The 21,729-nt window shown below is 33.3% G+C and overlaps 3 protein-coding genes across 3 annotated transcripts; 1 reads left to right on the forward strand and 2 right to left on the reverse strand.

Moving 5' to 3' along the window:
- Positions 1 to 500: 500 nt before the first annotated feature.
- On the reverse strand, positions 501 to 7,071 carry LOC130653977 (serine/threonine-protein phosphatase 2A catalytic subunit beta isoform). Its single transcript, XM_057456476.1, has 6 exons — positions 6,396 to 7,071; positions 3,914 to 4,123; positions 3,086 to 3,259; positions 1,910 to 1,999; positions 1,580 to 1,741; positions 501 to 1,270 (listed from the first exon to the last, which is right to left on the reverse strand). The coding sequence occupies exons 1-6, from the start codon at positions 6,510 to 6,512 to the stop codon at positions 1,079 to 1,081; spliced, it is 945 nt and encodes a 314-aa protein (XP_057312459.1). The 5' UTR covers positions 6,513 to 7,071; the 3' UTR covers positions 501 to 1,078.
- Positions 7,072 to 7,638: 567 nt separating this feature from the next.
- LOC130653976 (annexin A4-like) lies at positions 7,639 to 11,935 on the forward strand. Its single transcript, XM_057456475.1, has 15 exons — positions 7,639 to 8,075; positions 8,202 to 8,349; positions 8,492 to 8,892; positions 8,997 to 9,038; positions 9,130 to 9,208; positions 9,305 to 9,399; positions 9,526 to 9,639; positions 10,041 to 10,097; positions 10,339 to 10,372; positions 10,447 to 10,526; positions 10,616 to 10,684; positions 10,787 to 10,888; positions 11,053 to 11,128; positions 11,217 to 11,329; positions 11,467 to 11,935. Exons 1-15 carry the CDS (start codon positions 8,025 to 8,027, stop codon positions 11,593 to 11,595), a joined length of 1,590 nt encoding a protein of 529 aa, XP_057312458.1. The 5' UTR covers positions 7,639 to 8,024; the 3' UTR covers positions 11,596 to 11,935.
- Positions 11,936 to 12,361: 426 nt separating this feature from the next.
- On the reverse strand, positions 12,362 to 21,400 carry LOC130653975 (sarcoplasmic reticulum histidine-rich calcium-binding protein-like). Its single transcript, XM_057456474.1, has 31 exons — positions 21,310 to 21,400; positions 21,014 to 21,076; positions 20,307 to 20,495; positions 20,168 to 20,227; positions 19,630 to 20,082; positions 19,460 to 19,519; positions 19,200 to 19,289; positions 18,970 to 19,023; positions 18,600 to 18,656; positions 18,416 to 18,469; positions 18,249 to 18,302; positions 18,111 to 18,164; positions 17,718 to 17,771; positions 17,323 to 17,376; positions 16,951 to 17,025; positions 16,518 to 16,571; positions 16,150 to 16,221; positions 15,972 to 16,019; positions 15,456 to 15,476; positions 15,339 to 15,356; positions 14,903 to 14,950; positions 14,759 to 14,803; positions 14,659 to 14,679; positions 14,483 to 14,500; positions 14,268 to 14,372; positions 14,157 to 14,177; positions 13,965 to 14,051; positions 13,169 to 13,228; positions 13,005 to 13,064; positions 12,719 to 12,739; positions 12,362 to 12,638 (listed from the first exon to the last, which is right to left on the reverse strand). The coding sequence occupies exons 2-31, from the start codon at positions 21,066 to 21,068 to the stop codon at positions 12,580 to 12,582; spliced, it is 2,121 nt and encodes a 706-aa protein (XP_057312457.1). The 5' UTR covers positions 21,069 to 21,076; positions 21,310 to 21,400; the 3' UTR covers positions 12,362 to 12,579.
- Between the last annotated feature and the right edge of the window lie 329 nt (positions 21,401 to 21,729).

The following is a 21,729-nucleotide window of genomic DNA, read 5'->3' on the forward strand; positions in this document are numbered from 1 at the left end:
TCGTTTCGAAAAAAAAACATACAAGCCTGCCCTGAGGACGAGGATAGTGCACGAAGTATTTTACCTAAACATATACATGTCGACTGAAAAATTACCTTTAAGGTCAAACCTTTTGTATTTTCCTTAGTATTTGTTAAGCCGGCTGCTTCACAAGGTCAACACAATCTTCTAAAATTAAAATTCGCTGCAATTCAATTTGGTGTATGGTTATTTAAACATTATACTGCTATCATAAGCAGTCTCAGAAAAAAGTATTTCTGCATTCTATTCTACAAAGAAGCATATCGTTCGATGTATAAGGTTATAAAATAGGAGAAAATATACAGAAATGTAGTCTTCAACGCTATCAAATCACTAAGGATGAACTTTCACCTGATCAGAATTTTTTATATCATTTAGGCGAAAATTCATTTCCTATGATATTCCAAAAAAAGCATACTCTTGAAACACTGCTGATTTTAGTAGATGAGTTTTTTTTGGGGAAAGTAAATATAAAAATATGAACTTTAATTTATTTATTTACGATTTTTATTTATTACTATTAGCTACCATCTAATCACTATTTATTTAATTAAGCGCTCTGGGTGGACGCTCACACAAGCACTTATGGTGGCAAGAATAGGAAAAACTGTTTCATATAATAATACTTGTAGTAACATTCAGTTTGCTGTTCAAAGGGCAAGGATAAAAAAACTAAAAAATGCTATTCGGGATGTAATACAAGTTTATGAATAGGGTTTTCTGAGCAATACAACACGAACGAAACACTATCAGATTTATATTGTTTTAGAAAATCCAAATGTACATAAAAGCAGTATACTGCAATAGCCACACGTAAGAATAATCAACTTTCAACGGTTCTTAAGACTGGGCTAGTACATTAAATTTGAAATAAAAAAGGTAGATTTCAGAGAACTTCGCAATAATCAAGGAACAGCAAAGTTAATATATACAGTCTTACAGAACGACATTTCTTGCACTACATAAATGAAACGCGCATGAGCAAAAAATCATTTATCGAGCTGTGTAGCTGTTAAAATAGCTTTCATGCTCTTCTTCATATGATAAAATTTTGGATCTATAAGAAGTAGTCCGGTGTTCTTCTCGTTACATGCGGCTCGCCTCTTCTCGGTGCAGGATCAAATTGTAAAAAGGAATATTTAAGTGCGTCATCTAATTCCATAATGGCAGCTTGATTTCCACAACGATAACAATAATTTGGAGCGCTAAATATAGTTACCACATTTCTGTCATGACACCAGTTGTATCCCTAAAAGAGGTATTCAAGAGAATGTAAATCAATACTCCTTAATAACACAGGGTGGTCACACTAAGCAAATTTCAGGAGTATTCCAGAAATTTCTTTCCGCAAGTGAAATTTCTGTTAAAAGTTTTACCTTCACAGAAATTTTAATGAGACCTGACTAAAAACTGAACCTAAATAAATTTAGAAAAATCATTTTCCAGTTTTCTCAATTTTCCTGGAGCCTATTCCATTTCCAGGAGCAGTGGCTACACTGTCAAATAAAGAAAATGGAAATAAAACGTTTGTAAATAAAACAAAAAAATAATTACGTACCTCCATGACCAATTGATGAGCTCTCGCGATTAGTGTTAGTCCGTTAGTGTGATTAAACGTTTCAGATATGTCTTGCCCAAATGTGTAACCTGCACCACGTGGAGAGATACCCCATCCACCACGATCATCTGGATCACTCCATAAAAGATCACACATGGGTCCCTATTTTCAAAGGAAAAGTTTAACATAAAGCAAGTTTATTTATGTGGTCACATTACATTTAAAAGATTTTGAATTTTATAGATTTTTTTTGCTAACGACTGCATTGTTTTAATTACCCTTAATAAGTCTATTGAAATGTATTTTATTTCTTTTAAATATGTAATTTACCTCGTGCGGTACTTCTTGAAGTCTGTCCAATGCTCTTATATGATCCAGAGTATCGATTGATGGTGACAGTCCTCCATGTAGACAAAATATCTGCATAAAAAAACAAACATTTTAATAAACATAGTGGTGTTTAAAAATGTTATATGTTTAACTGCAACAGATTATTGAATACAAAATTCTCAAAAAGTTGTAGTAACATTCTATGATTTGGATACAGTATACTTTTTGCATTAAGGTATGGCGTCAATAAAGAACATGGCGGTATAGGTATAGCGTCAATACAAGCAAAAACCAAAACAAAAATTAATATGAATACATTCACACGTTTTTTATACGCGGCTACAGGGTGGCCGCGAGATTTTAGTAGAATTTACGAGGCTTGGAGTCAAATTTTAGAAAACACTAAAAATAAAAATCGTTTCGTTCTTTAGATTTTGCTAAAATCCTTCTTTCATGTGAGAGAAGCTGTTTTATTCGAATTGCAGTAATTATGTAAATAAAATTTATCTGTCCTGTTGCAAGATAAATATATTTGCTCAATTTTTTTTGTCACAAAACGTAATAACAAAAAGCTATTATTTGAGTAATGGATATCAGATAGATAGATAGATAGATAGATAGATAGCTGTGCTTATTTTACATGGCTAGCCTCACAAACATTGACGGATATACCGTCTATTATTTCCAGAAGGGGCATTCCATGGGAGTCCTAGAGCATTTAATGCTCATTTCCAGCTAAGCAGACTCTATTAAGTACTGCACTCTACCAGACAACTCCCTGCAACATCCGATGGCCTACACAATGTGAAATCTCCCCAATTTCCCTCAACGACTATGGTATGGGCCATATTGGATCGCCGTCAAGGAGAGCGTAAACAATGTTAGGAAATTTTAGAAGGAATCAATATTTTGTCAACATGTGTGGCCACCCTGAACTAAGGCCCAAAGCCAAGCTGAGCAACAGACCAGACTTAAACTTGGCCTGCCCAGTTGCTTAGCATTTAGGAGGTTCTTTACAACATTTACAATGTTAAGTCTCAAATCAAAATTCTGCCCTTAGCAACTCAGGCTGAAATGAAAATAAAACTGGTTCTGAAAAACATGTAAAATAAAAAAAAAATACCAACTATAATTTCTTGAAAAATGCTCAGCAAGGAAAACAAACAGAACACTCACCTGTCCATCAACTAAAGCTGTGAGAGGTAAATAATCAAACAAATCTGTAAAGTATTTCCAAACGTTGGCATTTCCATACTTTCGCAAACATTCGTCATAAAATCCATAAACCTGTGTAATTTGTCGACTTTCGTGGTTGCCACGTAATATCGTAATTCTTTCTGGATATCTTACCTAAAAAATATGAGATTTATTTTATTTTAAGTTGCATAAAAGTCTTAATTTCGTTTGCCCTATTTTACCATAAAAAAGTTTATTCTTGCACCATGCTTTAAAGTGCACTCTTAATTGGATAACATACTTAGTCCCAAACTTTTCACACATTTTAAATTTGAGGATTTTAAGGAGGAGTGGGAACTCTAATATTACCGATGCTATGGTCTAGATTCTTAGGATACTTCTGGACTAAATACCAACAAAAATTGGGTTCATGAAAAGTAATTTTAATCATGTCATTGGAATAAAAAAAGTCATTATTTTTGCAGAAATATTGATACTCAGTGTAATTGAATCTGGTAAAAATATGTATGTTATTTAAAGATGCTTGACGTTTCCTGAAATCTGGTATGTAGGTACTCACTATCGCCATTGCAACACCTTGGTAAACACCTGTTAATCAACACATTATAAGTGACAAATAATTATACAAATACAACATCTTACAACACTCATACATGGAGGTCAGTAAAAACCAAAATTATTTTCCAAATTTTTTTTATATCACATGGCTCAGCAAAGGTTGGAAAAAAAGCACTTAATCATGTGACTTACAAGTTGTGCATGTCGAGGAAATTGTGGACACTAATATAATAGGGTAATGGTTAATACCTTTAAAGCTACAAGCAGAGTTACAGTTTCCACAGAGTAGTATCCCCTATCCACATAATCTCCCATAAAAAGATAATTTGTGTCTGGAGATTTTCCACCTATTCTGAACAGCTCCATTAAGTCATGGAACTGTCCATGCACATCACCACACACAGTGACAGGACATTTGACATCTTGGACATTTGATTCTTTCGAAAGGATTTCTTTTGCCTAAAAGAAATAAATCCAGCAAATTAGTTTCTACTGTAAAAATTAAAAAATAATTTTTATTGAAAGCAATTTCAAAAGATATTTTTCCTGCACTTCATGTTTACATAGTAAAATAAAACAAAATGGGTATGTTTACCAATTTTTATAAATGTTACTTTATTTCAACTCACATTCACAAAAATTAGTCTATGCAAAACATGGTGTCCCCAAAGATTAATCCACACTGAATATAACACACTGAAGGAATTTATTTGGTACTTTTCTTAAATAGAAGTCAAACTCGCTTGATCAAACAAAGTGTAATACTTCCAGAAGCATGGAACTTGTTTAATTTTAGTAGCCAGGGCTTTTGAAGAAAAAGCATACAAAGTATCCCTGAAAATTTTAGCAAACCAGGTGGATTTAAAAACAAATTATGAGGAAATTTTGCTTTTTTGCTTCACAAAAAGCCCCATTAGACTTGGCCTCCAAAAGGAAATTTTGTAAGTAGCACACTAACTTGGCTAGTAAATTTTTTTATTAAAAGCTAGAATAAATTAAAAGCTAGAATAAATTAAACGCCTAGTGGCTGGAGAATACACGAAATCTATATATAGAAAGACAAAGAAGGTAGTATGTTGTATGTTTAGTATAAAGCTTAAGTACCTTAAGTGAAGAATATTAAAATTTGCGAATAGCAGTTCAAGAATTGTGTAAAAATGCAGAATAAAATAGAGCATTTTTTTTCAATTGTGAAGAAGGCAATATTAACCACATAAAGCTATCGTTTTTCTTATATTCTCAGATCCGGGTTAATTTTGAGGAAAATGAGTGGCATATTTCACAGCAAAAATGATATAAGATAGGAAATTTCGAATATCATACAATTATTAGAAGAGCATTTATTTAATGTAAGTTTTTAAAATTTTAAAAAGTTTGACCATGATATTCAACTGCAGTGAAACATTTTCACTGCAGTTGTTTTTCGTCTTTATAAAACTTTTAAAGTTTGGCCACTAATAGTGTATAAACTTAAAAATTTGCATAAATTTGCACAAATTTTGATATATACTGAATAAATATGTTGGTCATTTCTGTTGAAAATGCTAAGAAATTTAAAGCAAGTTAGCACAGATCTGAGAATTGCCAAATTAAAGTTTATACAGAATAAACAGAAAATTTGCAAACAAGTTGGGAATAAGGTAAAACGTAAAATAAAATATTGCAAATACCTATAAAAGAAAGTGGAACTTGAATTTGCAAATACAGTGCGAATTCACTATAAGCCACATTCACATGTACGTAAATTTTTACGTAAGGGCTTACGGACTGGCCGGTGTTCATTCATTCTCTTAGGTTACGTAAAATATTTACGTACATGTGACATGTTTAACGGAAAGTTTGCAAACACTTACAGAATTTTGTAAGTGCTAACATAGATTTTCTTACCAACAAAACTTTTTGTTCGTAAGAAACTGTACGTTAGACAAAAGAGGGAAAAAATAAGAAAAAATTGCGCAATAGGATTCAATTCTATAATTGAACGTCCACAATTTAAAATCTGCAGTCAAAACGAAAACAAAGTATAATCAAAATAATGTCTTTGTATAAGAAGAAAGAGCTCTCGACTGTTGTTTTTAAATATGCTGTTTTTTTACAACAGCCATGCGAATTGACGTTAAGACAAAAGCACCACGAGTTCTATCAAGATTTGTGGGTTTAATCATTGACCTCTTTTTAAGCAACGTCTTCGTCTTAAAGAAAGAGCAGCTAAAAAACGCTATATTTCTTGATCGCTGCCATGTTGAATGAAATAAAGCAAAAAACATGAAGTACATTTACGCGAGTTACGTAAGAGATTTACGAATATGTGAACAAAAATCTACGTGACATGTGAACAAAACCTCACATATAGAGAGATTTCTTACGTATAGAAAATTCTCTGTAAGGCCTTACGTAAAATTATACATACATGTGAATGCGGCTTTGATTTTTTTTATGCTTTATTCTGCAGATAAATAGCTAGCTAAGGTGCATCAGGGTGCACAGTTTTCACATCTCTGGCACTTTCCCCTGCTATTTTTTAGGACTTATTGGCATTTCATTTTTACTGTTAACTTTGATGGCTGTCGGGCATAGACATTACATTAATTAAGCATTCCTGAAAAACAACATACTGCACAGGTTTTGTTTTTTGTGTGAGTCAAGTTGACCTTAATAAACCAGGTTTTTATTGTATCCTTGGTGTGTGAACACCCTTGTAGATGGAAAAAAATGCCAACAATAGCTTTACCTTATCTGTAAGAGTTTTCACTTGATTTTCTGACAATTGTTTGCATTCATTTAACTGTTCAATCCATTGATCAAGGTCTTTAGTTATACTTTTAGTTTGTTGCTGGTCAGTTTCCATCTTTATTTTTTGTTTTCTAAATGGTCTTACTCATATATAGCTAAGATAACCAGCTAAGATATATAACTTATGTACAACTTTCAGCTAGCGATGCACACTGGTCTGGTGGTGCGGCAGATGGTCTCGCCTAGTTGTTTTTTAGTTAAAGCGGACTACTTGGAGTGATTTTTAGTATTTTATTACAACCTCTACAGTATATGTGAAGTATACTATACTTTAAGCAGCCTTAGTCAGCCAACGCTTTTGTTAAACTGGATCGAACGATTTTTGTGTCGAGGTTGCGTTGCGAGTACAACTTTTTTGTAACTCCGCTTGTCTTGTGTTGTGTAAGCGAAAATTGGCGATCCAATATGGCGTTGTTGTAATCCAAATATGGCAAAAGAGCCTGGTAACTTGGCAAAATTCGAATCTAACGAATCGATAACATGACCTAAAAAATATATGACTTTCAAGTATTAAAATCGCAGGTAAATGTATTTGTATTATGTACAACGATCTTCTTAACGATTTTTTCCGCTCACATTGTGGAAAGGTGTTAAGTGTAACACCTAGTTCCAAGGTACAAAAATGTTAGATGCACATCATTTCATACCACAACATATACCGGGCACCAAATGTATGGTGCAATCCAAATTCCAGCTTTCCCAGCAAAAATATTACAATGGGGAGTTTACCGTTTCATTACTAATGTTTCCTTCACTGTGTATGTTACGTTTCCTAGAGCTAAAATAAAAAGGTTTGACATTTGTATTCTCCGTTTATTCTATTGGAATAACGCTTTCAACAAACGGCAACAACACTTCTTCAGCACGCTGCAGACAGGTAGTTTTTCTCAGCTTTGTTAAAGCACACAATGACAGGAAAAAATTATTCGCAGTTTGCAGTTCTGAAGTATAGCAAGCTGGCTAGCTAAGTAATGAAAAAAGATTTTAATGAGACTATGTTAAACAGTGTCCATTATGAAGTTAAGCTAACTATAGTATAGTGTTTTATTTATTAGGGATCATTTTCTTTAAGTGGGTAATTTTTTGTGATTTTTAGCCACATAAATTCTTCTTTAAAAAGTTATATTGCATTTTCGAGCCTGAGCTCTTGTGAAAAAAAATTGTGAAATAAATGCAAGATTGTTTAAAGTTTGCAAAACTAAGGTTCGGTTAATATTTATATACTCCATATATATTGTAACTATTACCTTGTGTAATTTTTCCATATTTAGTCATATGCAATGTTCATGTGTTTAGAGTTTACCTCGTATCTTTCTGTGGTTCAAAATTTAATTTCTTACAATTTCTGATTATTTTATCAAAATAGTTATCCACATCTGATATTTTGAATTGTCCTAAATTATCTTTTTATATATATGTTATATTAGTTCTTTTTATTTGGCTATACTTTCCAGAAAAAGGCATACCATATTTTCAACCAGAGAAATAAAGAGCACATTTGAGCTGTGTATATTTTATCACAATATTTTTTTTTTTGTGTGATTTAGTTCTTCTAAATAAGACAAAAATGGCTTATCCTCCTGGCGGTGGTTATGGTTATCCACAAGGGGGTGGTGGAGTAAGTTGTTTAAGTCTCTTTGAATTTAGTTCTTTCAAATATGTATTTTTCCCTTTTTTTTACTAACGATATGTGTAAATTAAGTTTATATTTCATATTGCAAAAAACTTTTAATAATTATTTTAGTACCCACCTCCAGATATGGGATATCCACCTGCAGGTGGATACCCTGCTGCACCTGTTGCATACCCACCAGGAGTGGGTGGTTATCCTCCTCAACCAGGATACCCGCCACAACCAGGATATGGTGCTCCACCAGCTCAACCTTACTCAGGTTTGTTTAATTTGATTTCCCCAATTTACTCATGACTTATTGTGGTGAATGTTGTTGTTCATATGAACTTTTTCTACATATCAATTTTACATCTTGGTTATTATGAGAAACTGATAGAGAGAATGTTCATATTTATGTTTAGGTGGTCCGCCACCCGCTCAGCCGTATGGATATGGACCTCCTGGAGGTCAGCCAGGATACCAACAACCGCAACCATATGGTGGTTACCAGCCCCAACCAGGTTATGGACAACAGCCACCGCAACCACAAGCAGGTTATGGGCAGCCTCCAGCACAGGGCTATAACCAACAACCACCTCAACAAGGGTATGGGCAACAACCCCCTCAACAAGGATATGGGCAACAACCCCCTCAACAGGGTGGGCAACAGCCCCCTCAACAAGGATATGGCCAACAACCACCGCAACCTGCTCAACACCAGCCAGCTCCTGCTAAACAAGTAGCACCAGCACGACCTCCACCAGCAACAGCTCAACCAGTAGCAGCAGCGCAACCAGTAGCTCCTAGCAGACCAGTCGCACAGGTTCTAAACGTTCTTTATTGTGTTGTTTGACCTAATGCCCACACGGCTTTATTAGATTCTAATAATATAATAAATATAATCAATTTTATATTTTTTATTTTTAGCCTCCCACTACTCAAATGGCTAACATGAGTGTTGGAAGAAAGGTACTGTTGAATTTTTGCAGACGATTTACAGCAATACGTATAATTTGTATAAATGTCTTTATTTATTTATTGTTTTATATGCTATTAATAGGGTGGTACTATCAAACCAATTTCACCATTTGATGCTGAAGCAGACTGTGAACTTCTCAGAAAGGCAATGAGAGGTGCAGGTGAGGCTTGCCTGAATGAGATGCTATTGCGGATAATTTGGCCTTTGAGAGTTTGAAAAGTAACCAATTTACACATAACTAAATTTTCTTACATAGGCACTGATGAAGCAGCTTTAATCAACATCATCGCGCAACGATGCAATCGTCAGAGAGTGGAAATCAGATTGAGATATAAAACTATGTTTGGAAAGGTGGGGAAAAATTTTTAATATGAAGTCTCAAAGCAAATAACTCTTTCAAAAAGTTAAAAAAAGGATGTATATTTTTTAATTTATGTTTAGTCGCTTATGTAATTATTTGTGATCACTTTGTTTTAGGATTTGATGAACGACTTAAAATCAGAGCTCAGTGGTAATTTAGAAGAATGTTTGTTGGCTATGTTGGAACCATCTGTACTGTTTGATGCGAAGTGCTTAAGAAGAGCTATGCGGGTAACTATTTTTATGTATACAGAATTTATTTTAATGGAACGTTTAAAATTTTGGGAAAGCGCTTTTATTTTTGCACCCATTTTTTTAAGTGTTCTAATCAGAATAAGTCGTTCTTTATTTTGTTTTGAATTTGAGTCGTAAAAATGCACTGCAACGGTTCGTGCATCGAACGAAGATTTATATAGAGGTTGAGTAATTTGATGATTTTAATTTTAATTTTTGTTAATATTTCCGGTTTAATTTCTTCCCTGGTTGTTTACCGAGACTTAAGGTATTATCATAAACAAAAACTTATTATTTGAACGTAATTACTTTTTAACCTATTTGTAAAAAGCGTCTTATTATTCAATTCTTGTATTTGCGTTTTTTTGCTCTTGATGCACGTTTTCTCTTGTTTTTAGGGTGCTGGCACTGATGAAGAGACTCTTATTGATATATTATGCTCTCGTACGAATGCTGTAAGTAATATAATGTCTATATGGCGTTATACAAAGAACTTTACGTATAGATTAAATTTCAAATTTCCGCAAACTGGGGCAGAGTCTGTCCATTTATAGCCACTCAAAATCTTTGGGAAAGAATGTTGGATATGTGGCTTCCCTGTGGTAGCTGTAGGGTGTATTGTGGTTTCTGTAACTTAGACCAGAAATTGCTCCTTTAGTAAAAAAGTTTAGCACTCAGAGTTTTCTTGTTTTTTAGCAAATTCGCGAAATCAAGCAAGAATATGCCACCTGTAAGTACCGCTTGTTAACATCTCCTGCTTTTAAAGATTGCTTTCATTCTTATTTTTACCTTTGTTACCTGTAGATTACAAGAGAGATTTAGAAAAGGATTGTGTTAGCGAGACAAGTGGTCATTTTAAACGATTGTTGGTCTCCATGTGCCAGGTACATGAAGCATTAAGTGGCTGCATCTATGCTTTTGAGTTGTTTATCTGCTTTTGACTGTTTTTTCACATTTACTTTTTGTATTATAGGCTAACCGTGATGAAACTGACACAGTTGATATTGCGAAAGCTGCGAAGGAAGCGCAAGATTTATATAAGGCACGAAACCCTATTTTATGCTGAAGTTTTTTTGTTTGTTTTTCGTATTGTTATTCTTGTTGTTATTAATGGCTTCTTTTACTGACGATTTAAATTCTTTAGGCCGGTGAAAAGAAATGGGGCACTGACGAGTCTCGTTTTAACGTTGTTTTAGCATCTCGCAATTTCCACCAGTTGAATGCAACATTTTCTGAATACGTAAAGGTATTGATGACTATTTTGTTTACCTTCCTCGTTAGAACGAATTGTTTCATTAGCCTTATTAACCCCATTTCCATTCTTATTTTCCCTTTTCGTCACCCACAGGTCACCAAAACGTAATTCTATTGCTATTTAGCAATATGTGTAGCTGCATCTTCTGTTTTTAGGTCTCGCAACGTGATATCTTGAACAGTATCGACAGAGAGATGTCTGGTGATTTGAAGGCTGGATTTAAATGCATTGGTAAATTTTAGCTATATTATAACTTTTATTTAAGGCACGAATTATTGTTTACGATAATTTTTAATTTATGTTCTATTTTTCCTTAAAGTACAATGTGCTCGGAATCCTTCTGAATATTTTGCTGATCGATTGTGGAAATCAATGAAGGGGGCAGGAACGAATGATAGCTTGCTTATTCGAATCATTGTGTCGAGATCGGAGGTAACTTTTTATTGTACCCGTACAAAGAAATCTGCAAACGTTTTGTTTCAACATAATATCGAACGATGAAACAGCGTTATCAGATATCTAAAGGTGTATAAGGTTTTAAATCAATTTTAACCACGTCTTATTTTTAGATTGATCTTGCTGACATCAAAACTGAGTTCTTGCGAAAGTACCACAAAACATTGTACAAGATGATTCAAGGAGATTGTAGTGGCGACTACAAAAAATTGCTTTTAAATTTGGTTGGCGCAGACATATAATCGATAAAGAAACCATGTTTTTTTTTAATTCTCTGTTCTGTGTATTCTACTAATTTGTGAATCTTATTTGAGTTTTTGGCAAAAACCAAAAGGAAATGCGTAACACATCCAAGGGAATATTGCATATTCACTTTCTATTGTCAAGAACGTCCAAGGTTAGAACTCAATCATTTTTTTTCATCTTTGAATGTTGTTTAATTTCGTACTAATTGTTTTGTTTATACTAATTTCTTTTTACATACGATAATGGTCTCAATAAGGAATAATATTGACGGAAATGTATTAGTTTTGTATTATGTCTATGTGTAAGGCGAATTAAGTAAAAAAAAGTGTGTTAGAACCCCTAATATTTTTCCTCGCCCCAGTAAGATTTAAAAATGGTAATGTAATAGATCAAGTTAGAAATAAAATAAACCAGTTTAAAAATATTTACCTAAGGAATGCAATAAAAACTATGCTTGATAAATTTATTAGAGGAAAGCTCTAATGGAAGGTTGGCGCGTATGAAAACGATTTCGGTTATGTTGTCTAAATTTAAAGCATAAAAGGGATGGAAGAAACATTTTTTGTAAGTAATGCTAAGATGAATTTTGAGGTTAAGAAATATGCCAATGAACCTCTAAAATAAAGCTCTGCGCAGCGGTAAAAGGTCAATAGCAATAGGTGCAGTATAAATATCTTGTAATTGAAAGTGGGCTTTTGTTTCTAGCAGATGATACCGTTCATCATAGTTGGACTATGCTAATGATAAGGGAGAAATAACCAATTTTCATTTTTTGCAACAATGCACATTTTTTTTACGTACTCAAATATGAATACAACATAAATTTTCTCAGGAAAAAATAATTTACAGGTGGTAATAATCACAATAACGATTTTGTCTTCTAACTGTTGTTATTTTTGAAAGCTAATGATTTTTTAACGGGTACGATTCAAGTCTCATTAGGTTGCACACTATTTCATGAGATTTCAGAAGGTCATTTTTTAAAGGCTTCTTTTTTCTGGAAGTTTGATTTCAGCATTAACTAAAGCCTCGTGTGCTTCTAAAAAAGATAATCATTTTTGAATGATTTAGCGAAATAAACCTATTATAAGGAAATTAAAATGTTGATATTTTCCTTACCATCTACGGCCCTGTTGGCAGCTATAAAGAAAAAATAAAGTCTTTTTATTATTGTATCAATTCTAGTCTCCCTGATAAGATTTTTAGTCCGTTCAGAAGAGTGAAAATTAGGAATATGATGACATTGATCAAATTTTTCACAGTTTGTTCTATCAATATTTTTAGGGTAATCCAACACGTATAAAATTTTGGGCCATAATAGCTAGAATAGGGGGAAACGTCAGGAACATTACAGACTCTAAGAAAATATCAGAAAAATAAGATGTTAACATGTGTATCCACATACCTTCAATATATTCTCCCTGTTTGTCAGTTCTGTTTGGAATTACTGATTTTCTAGTGCCAGCTAAAAATAAAAGATTATTCAAGCCTTAAAATTTCTTGCTCTTTTGTATTATTACCAGACAACAGCTATAAAATATTGTTTTAAATATTTAATTTTGTACTTACTGTCATCGCCTGAACCATTTTCACTGTCTTCTGCTGCAGGAAAGTCACCTTTTTTAGCACCTAAAAGAAACAATATACAATTAATAAAGTGCAGTAAATTTTACCTTTACCTAATTACGGAAATTTAGCTGATATGGCACAGAACCAGGTAATTCAAATTCACAATCCGTATTGCCAAAAAATCAAATTAACCTTTAAAATGCTACTGCATTATTGTATTCTTGACGTTAAATTCTTTCGGTAATAATAGACAAGGAGATTTAGAGAGACTGCTTATTTGAGGGGTGTTTATATGAGACAAGCTAATCCGTCTAAAGCGGGATCTCGGTTAAATTTGCTGAGATCCCTGCAAGGCGCGATGAATTTTCCCATATAAACGCATCCTACCAATGTGCACATGCAATCAATTTTTTTGTTGTAAATATAAAAATTATTTTTTGATTCTGCGTTTGTTTAACGTTTCCATTGTTCAGAGTCAGTCCGCCTGGCCGAGGTTAGTTTTTGCATACACACAAAATGGACATTGAGATAGTGAGTCGTGTTTGTTTTCTTAGGAATTGAAATACCAAAATGAGGCTTAAGGATAAAAAGTACTACTTCAAGCTCAAAATATGCTTGGGTTATGCGTAATGGCAAAAAGATTTATTGAAATATGCTTATGAGAAACCATAGAGATATCTCTTTTATTATATCTCTATGGAAAAATACATGAACATGCTCAAAATATGCTCATCAGCCTAAATGTCATGCTTATAAAAAAAAAACATTGGAAGGAGGAAAAGTTAGTGCAAATTACTTGTTTGTGTAATTCTAGCTTCATTGATTGGTGGAACAACTTCAGGGTAGCCTACTGCTGCCAAGTTATCTAACGCTTTTTCCGCCGCTAGAAAAATAGAAAAAAAACATGAGAAAAAAGTCATATAATTAATTTAAGACAAAAAAGGATTATTTTTTGCAAAGAAGGAGATTACGATGTTGGAACACATACCATTAACAGCTTCGGTTGCCGCTAAAATTAAATTAAAAATAGTATTATGAATATATGCATATATAAGGAATGGACATAGACCACGAGTTAGAAATTAACTCACAGACTTACCTTGAGTATATTTTTTAGCTAAACCAGTGTCTTTTTCTCCTTTTTCTAATGGTTGGTAGTTTGGTTCAGGAAGAGAACCAAATCCTCCTAATTCTGCTGCTTTTGCTAGAAAGAAAGAAAAACATATTTAATTCATGTTTCTACTATTACCTTTATTTTTTTGATGATTTATTCTCAGTTGCATTTCAATAAAGAAAGCTGAAATAACAACTTACATAGTGCGTGATGGGCAGCTAAAAAGGAATAAAATCTAAACTTAATACAATAAGGAGAACAACATATATGTCAAAGCTGGTTAGATTATGAGAGTTCCAAACTATGGAAAAACCAGAAGATTGAAATACATGCGATTAAGGGAATATTATTTTTATAATGTTGATATCGTACAAACCTGCTACAGCATCACTGGCAGCTAAAAAATGCATTAAAAATATATTTAGATGAGATCTTTCTCGGTTGATTAATTAAATATTTTTGAAAACGATAAATACCTTTTAAGTATTTCATACCACTTGTTTCAGCTCCACTAGTTTTGCCTAAACAAAACATGTTAGATGTGAAGTGGAAGTTTTAGGATTTGAATTGCCTTAAACATATTGGATCGTTGTTTAAATTGAATCCACAAAAGTATTTACCATTATCAGCGGCTTTGACTTTGCCATCTTCTAATGACTCGGCGTCAACTATAGAAAATAAGATGAAATAAAATGAAATTTAACTAAAACTGATGTACCAATTAGCTTTTTTATGTTTTGTTTTGTAGAACAGTTAGCTAAACTCTTTTTTTCATAGATGCATAAAATATAAAAAGCATAATTGCAGTAACTATTTTTATCAGGTCCCAAGCGTTGATTGCTTCTAAACCTTACCAATTTTGAAGTTTGTATCCTGAGAAAAAAAACCCAGATAAATTCACTATTAATAATATCGATTCCAATATTTATCTTTTGATCTTAAACTTTTTATCAATGCCTTAAACTCCAATTGGATGGCATTGGCTTTTTCGCTTCAGAATTCATCAGGTGAGTGGGTTGAAACTCAAGAAAAAGTTTGCAAAAAAATCAGTCTTACCTACTGCTTCTGCTGCCACTAAAATAAAAAAAGAAAAAAAATAATAAAAAAAACTTTCAGCGTCACCAAAGTGATGTTAAAGAAGAAAAGAAAATAGAGCTAAGGGAGAATTCTTACCATCAATAGCGGCATTGGCAGCTAAAAGAAAGAACAGAAAAATCAATATTTTTCATTTGCTCTTTGAAACCGCCCGAAGCTGTCGTGAAAGTAATAGTTGCTGTCTTTTGTGCGTGTGTGTGAGATAGATGTATGTTTTTTATGCAAGTCAGTGCATCCATGGGTGTCATTAGCGTATAATATGTAGTTTTTGTGTTGTAAGTGCGTACATGGAGGTTATTGAATCAAGGCAGTGTAGGATTAAAATGCTATCTCACCTTTGCACACGTCATCAATAATGGCAGCGCAAACTAATATCTCCATGATCAGCTTCGAGGGGTTCCAATGATGAAATATCACACAGACAGAATTGTCGCTTATTATATTTATTCTCGCTTAGTACTAATTTCTTGGTCTCGCTTATTGAAAACAAAAAGGTATTGTAAACAAATAAATAATTTATTTTCTTAATAAAAAATTATACACTATAATATTATTGTTGTTGATTGTTTACAAAAAGTTCTTATTGTTTATTACTTGAGAGATATTTCTTGGCGTCAGAATCATTTTGAGCATTGACAGGAGCTAAAAAAGAAACAAATAACGTTCACCATGTCAATTTAAAAATATTAATAGGAGATAATGTTTGCTACAAACAATTTATAATTTAAGCATGCTACAGAGGAAAGGAGTTAACAATAAAAATTAAACTAACCGTTCTGTGTTAGAGCTTGCTTATCACCTTTTTTCTCCTCGGCACTAGCCATTTGAAGGTTTCCAGGGGTAGCTAAATGATAAGAAAGTATTCCATTACAACCTTTTTTGTCAATTACATGCTTTTGGGGTACTGGGGACTGTATGTTTTTGAACAAATTTTCTGGGTTTTTTAACGTTAAAAAGCTTTTAAAAGAAAATTGTAAACATAGAGAGATTTCCTCAACAACTTTGCTAGAGGTGAGTCGAAAGAAAAGCTATTTTATGAAAGACTAATTACCGAAAATGCTCTATTTAACGCCCCCTTTAAGTGCCTCGCTCCATTAAGCGCCCAGCGCATAATTTAACAAAAACAGAAAAAGCTGGTACCTGCATCAGCTAATTTGGCATCATTTGGGGCAGCGTTTTGTTGACTAGCTGAGTCTAAAATATATTTAAAAGAATTTTTATTTTTTTATTTTTTCACGTCATGTAAATATATAATGTGTATAAGATATTACTTGTGTGTGTGTGTTTCGTATGTGCGTGTTTTGTCAATTTCTTTCGCGGGCTTTTATTGTGTTTTTTATGTTCTGTCAATTTCTTGTTATTCTCTAATAATATCATTTGAGCTTTTTGAAATGCTAAACATGAAGGGTGTAGAAGGACATTGAAATAGTAAGTTCGTTGTCTGAAATTATAATTATATTATCAAATCCTAAAAATGTGTGACCAGCATTTTTTAAATTCAACATTAACGGTTAGTGTACAATCTAGAGATGGGATTCATTAGATTTATAGGGAGGGAAATAATTCGACTTACCGGCTTGCGAGGCGGATTGTTTGGCGGCTTTCTTCTTATCGTCATCATCATCGTCGTCTTGTTTCATTTTAAGCGCTGAAAGAGAGAAAGAAAACTAAAATAATACAAGAAAAACAAAAATACATTGCGACTATTAAAATTGATAGAGCACATCAAGGTTTCCCCTAAAAACACTTGATGATGTGTATCATTTTATTCACAGTAAAGAAAATTATTTTCGTTGTTTTTAATTTATTTAAGACATCAGACAAGACGTCAAGAAAAGAGGGTTTACGCGCAAAAATACAAAACAAAATCACTTCAGCCTTTTGCGTATTTTTGTCCCTACTTTCGTAGTTTATTGTTTATGAAAAGTTCAAATAATTTATTTACCAGATTGTTTTCCGAGTTTCTTTTTTTCTTCATCGTCATCATCTTGCTTCATAGCTAAATAAACATTTAAAAATTTACACGATTTATAACTATCATAGGAAAAAATATATTGATTACAATTTCTGGTTTTTACAATTTTCGGTCACTGGTTTAAATATAAAAATAAATTTTTTAGCGCTGACTCTGTAATAAAAAACATGACGTCATACTTTCCATCAGTTGGATTCTATAACCAATATTTTGTATTTGTTCAAAGACTTTTTGCGAATGTTTTCAATTTGAAACCTGATATTTTTACCATTTTTTTAACTAGCTACTATCTTTTTACTTATCCCAAAATTCAATCTCACCAAATCTTTAGGTTGCTATTAAAAAAACAAAAACAAAAAACGTACCAGTTTGTTTTCCAAGTTTCTTTTTGTCATCATCATCTTCATCATGTTTCATAGCTGAAGGTAAATTTTAAATTTCTAAGTCGTTATAAAGAAATGTTAGTTGTATCTGAATGATATATTTTGTCAGAAGTGGGACCAATTTTTTTATTCAAATTGTGTTATCAGACCTTTTTTTGATCACAATGCCTTCAGTTTATTCTGATTTCTTTATCAGAAATTTGCACTGATATAACTTGTGAACATTTTAATTCTTACATTCCCTAATTCTACTGAAAATTCTTCTCAAACTGAATAATTGTGGGGAGGAGGTTGGTTGGTGGTGTTAAGATAGCGATGTCCTCATTTTTTTTAGCACCAAAAAACATTCTAATAAGGAGACAATTTTTTATTTACCAGATTGTTTTCCGAGTTTCTTTTTTTCTTCATCGTCATCATCTTGTTTCATAGCTAAATAAACATTCAAAAAAATTACACGTTTTAATATAGATTTTCTTTAATATAGATTTAGGGAAGTTTTCCATGGAAACGTACCTGTTTGTTTTCCTAGTTTCTTTTTATCGTCATCCTCATCTTCTTGTTTGAAAGCTATAAATAAATGTGAAATACTATAATAAAGTAAAAATTTATTTATGTCATTTTCTTAGTGCATCTAAATATCTCCTTTTGTGAAAATCTGCTAGTTTTAGAAAGGAACTTACCAGCCTGTTTACCTGCTTGCTTTTTATCATCATCATCTTCATCGTGTTTTAGTGCTAAAACAAATTAATCGCGCTTTTGTTTATATTTAGCAGAAATTTTTTAAACCCTTACAATCTTTTACGAACGAAAATTTTAATATGTTATTAGCTAGCTATATGACAAACTTTGCACCAGTTCAATTACCTTGTTTTGCGAGTTTCTTCTTCTTTTCCTCATCATCATCATCATCTTGTTTCATGGCTAAACAATTTTATTTTATAATCAATCTTATCATACAGCTATTGGTAAACATACAATTCAGAATCAAATGGTTTTATACCATTTTTTTGTTTTGTTCGTAGCTAGGTTTAAGTTGAATTGTCAGTTAAATGCATGCGAACATGTTTCTACTGTTTGTGAGAAATTTTCACGGGTAAAAGAAATTTGTGAATTTAGTCAACTTCAGCAAAATCTGTGAAACAAAATCTTTGTCTTGTTAGGGCGAAATTTAACCTTTTTATGTTATAAAATATATTACGTATATACATAATTTTTATATTTGTTTTATCCTTACCAGTTTGCTTTCCAAGTTTCTTTTTGTCGTCTTCTTCCTCATCGTGTTTCATAGCTAAACAATGTGTTAGTAAAAATTGGAAACAAGTAAAAAACGCTCTTGAGAAGAACATATGCAAAAATCATTTCCCTCTCTTACCACACACGATAGCTTTTTATCATGTTTTAAGATGAAGAGTTGTTAAATACTGCTTCAGGTATTGGTTAGATTTATGCAGAGATTTTATCTACCTTGCTTTCCGTTCTTTTTGTCGTCATCACCCTCATCATGTGGAGCTGCAAGGCCATTTTTTTCCATGGTGGATTTCTTAGCGCTCTTATCTAAAAGGTGTAGAAATAATTTAATATTTCAGTTTCTAAAAGCCTTAAATTGAAAAAGGTTTTCCAGGCCATACCGTTAATTTCCTTGCGTTTTTTTTCTCGTTATAGTAATAACGGTTGTTATTTTTTATGATGAAATAGAAGCTGTTTCAGTAATTCAGAACTATTACCTTCGGCCTCTTTGGCATCATCATCTTCATCATCATCGTCCTTGTTCTTAGCAGTAGTTTCTATGACATAAGAGCAATATTAGTCCACTCTCCTATTTATTCCGCATCTTATTTTTATCATTTTTGGGAGCCCTACTTATTCTTGGTGTCAGATTTTATATAATTTGTACCTGCAGCATCGGCATCATCACTATCTGGAGTTTCATCTTCATCTCCGTCAGCTTTTTTGTTCTCTTGTTGGGTTACCTTCTCCTCTTCTTGTTCTGGTGCATCATCATCACCATCTTGAGCGGCAGCTTTGACAGTCTTTACTTTCTTCGTTTTCTTTGTTTTTAACGAATGTTTCTTGTAAACATGGACTCCATCAAGCGCACCGTGTCCACCGCAACCGCAACCTCCACAACATGGTGTGGTATGACATGGAGTATGGCATGGAGTATGGACGTATCCATCAGCCCATCCGTGTCCACCGTGATGACCGCCGCCATGATGACCAGCAGCACCATGATGACCTCCATATTGACCTCCGTAGCCTCCTTGACCATGGTGTCCGAAAGCTCCATATGCTCCCTGGTGACCACCACCAGCACCTCCATGTTCACGGTGGATACCTCCATGCGATCCTACATAAACGGTATTTATCAATGTCTATCTAGTTGCAACAATGCAGCATTTTATTTATTTATAATCTTTAAAACCATAACTTACCAATGTGATGTATTCCGTGAGTTTCTACTTTGATGTCCTCACCATGGTCTTCGTGGTGTCCTACGCAAGAATGATTTCTAAGCGTCACAAGATTTATGTACAGAAAAACAACAACTAAAGTTAGCCTACAACTTCCTACCTCCATATGCACCTCCGTGTCCTCCAACATGGTGTCCAGCAGCTCCGTATGCACCTCCATGGTGGCCTCCTCCGAAGTTTCCTCCATATCCTGCGCTGGCGTGATGTCCGCCTCCGTATCCTGCAGCTTCATGGCCATGACCTCCACCATAGCCGTAACTATGTGGTCCAAATCCATGACCATATGGTCCTTAAAAAAATAGTCTTCATGAGGGAAATACAGTTACATTTGGTTACATTTCTAACAATCGTTTACATCAACCTCGTTCCCATGGGATTTTGTCTCTCATCCGCGCTGCGTTTATTGATAGGTCTGACGAAAAATGTTGTGTAGGCAAAAAGAGATAACAGGTCCTGGGATCAAAGTTGCGTTTTACATAACATAATAAATGTACACGATTTTTTTAAGAAAATAGGCGAATTGTCTTTCTCTTAAAATTCCTTAACTTTCCCGGTAATTCTAGTTCAAAAGTTTCTTCATGGGCTTTTCAACTGAATAGGTTTTCAGAAGAAAAACAGGTAAGTCCTTAGTATGAAGTTCCTAAGATTTTGATGGTTTAGTATTTAGTTTATGATTACCCGGTTTCTTACATAACAAAACGTGTACTTGTACTTCAACAAGTCTTTGTCAGTATGAAGCATTTAGTGGAATTAAGTTCGAACGATGTACCATGGCAAAGATGAAGAAATTGAAGAAAAAAATCTTACTTGCATTTACTGCTAGTGCAACAACACCGACGATAAAAGCTGGTGCGAAAAACATTTCTAGTTCTAAAAGAAAAAATATATATTTTACAGATTTTATTACAATATTACAAAAAGTCAGCTCCGCTTCAAAATCAGGTTAGAAAACAAAACTAGTCAGGCAACTCATTTAATTGTACATTGAACAACTACCACACGAAAGTAAGGTAGAATCCGTACTATTATAGCTAAGCATTGAGATTTGAAAAACAAAACAGTGAAAGAATCAAGAGGAAATACAAAATGAAGAAAAAAACTACCTTTCTCTTTCCTGATACCTCTTTATCTTTTCTTTTCAAATAATAAAGTATTTTTAAACGTTGAATTATTCTTCCAGCAGGGTAGCAGTTACACCGGTAATAGAAACACCTGTAAGTTACAGCTTCTTACAATCATCCTATGAAATCATACAGAAAATGAGCCATAGCTACTGACGGCGAATTTACGAACTCTGTGCACGGACGCGGTAGGGGTAATTACAGGATCATTTACTTTTCAATAAATTTGTGGTTTTGTAATGGGTGCGCCCGGTTGGAGTCCATCATGCCGATTGAGTAATTTTTGAGCTAAAAATCTTTACAATCATATTGCGCATAATTAACCGTTACATAATAAAAAACAATTTTAAATACAAGCTTGTGGATTTTCTCTTACATACTATAATTATTTCCACACTTTAT

This window comes from Hydractinia symbiolongicarpus, chromosome 8 (genome assembly GCF_029227915.1).
Source record: "Hydractinia symbiolongicarpus strain clone_291-10 chromosome 8, HSymV2.1, whole genome shotgun sequence".
NCBI classification, from domain to species: Eukaryota; Metazoa; Cnidaria; class Hydrozoa; order Anthoathecata; family Hydractiniidae; genus Hydractinia; species Hydractinia symbiolongicarpus.

What these genes read in the sequence shown, in the direction of transcription:
- LOC130653977 (XM_057456476.1), bottom strand. Translation starts at nt 6,512, where the DNA reads ATGGAAACTGACCAGCAACAAACTAAAAGTATAACTAAAGACCTTGAT. An exon ending in TGAAAACTCTTACAGATAAG is followed by an intron (nt 4,124 to 6,395) that starts GTAAAGCTATTG and finishes TATTTCTTTTAG; the next exon opens with GCAAAAGAAATCCTTTCGAA. An exon ending in CTCTGCTTGTAGCTTTAAAG is followed by an intron (nt 3,260 to 3,913) that starts GTATTAACCATT and finishes CATATTTTTTAG; the next exon opens with GTAAGATATCCAGAAAGAAT.
- LOC130653976 (XM_057456475.1), top strand. Translation starts at nt 8,025, where the DNA reads ATGGCTTATCCTCCTGGCGGTGGTTATGGTTATCCACAAGGGGGTGGT. An exon ending in ATCCACAAGGGGGTGGTGGA is followed by an intron (nt 8,076 to 8,201) that starts GTAAGTTGTTTA and finishes TAATTATTTTAG; the next exon opens with TACCCACCTCCAGATATGGG. An exon ending in AAGCGCAAGATTTATATAAG is followed by an intron (nt 10,685 to 10,786) that starts GCACGAAACCCT and finishes TAAATTCTTTAG; the next exon opens with GCCGGTGAAAAGAAATGGGG.
- LOC130653975 (XM_057456474.1), bottom strand. Translation starts at nt 21,068, where the DNA reads ATGTTTTTCGCACCAGCTTTTATCGTCGGTGTTGTTGCACTAGCAGTA. An exon ending in TGATGATGCCGATGCTGCAG is followed by an intron (nt 19,520 to 19,629) that starts GTACAAATTATA and finishes CTTATGTCATAG; the next exon opens with AAACTACTGCTAAGAACAAG. An exon ending in AGTCAAAGCCGCTGATAATG is followed by an intron (nt 14,804 to 14,902) that starts GTAAATACTTTT and finishes TGTTTTGTTTAG; the next exon opens with GCAAAACTAGTGGAGCTGAA.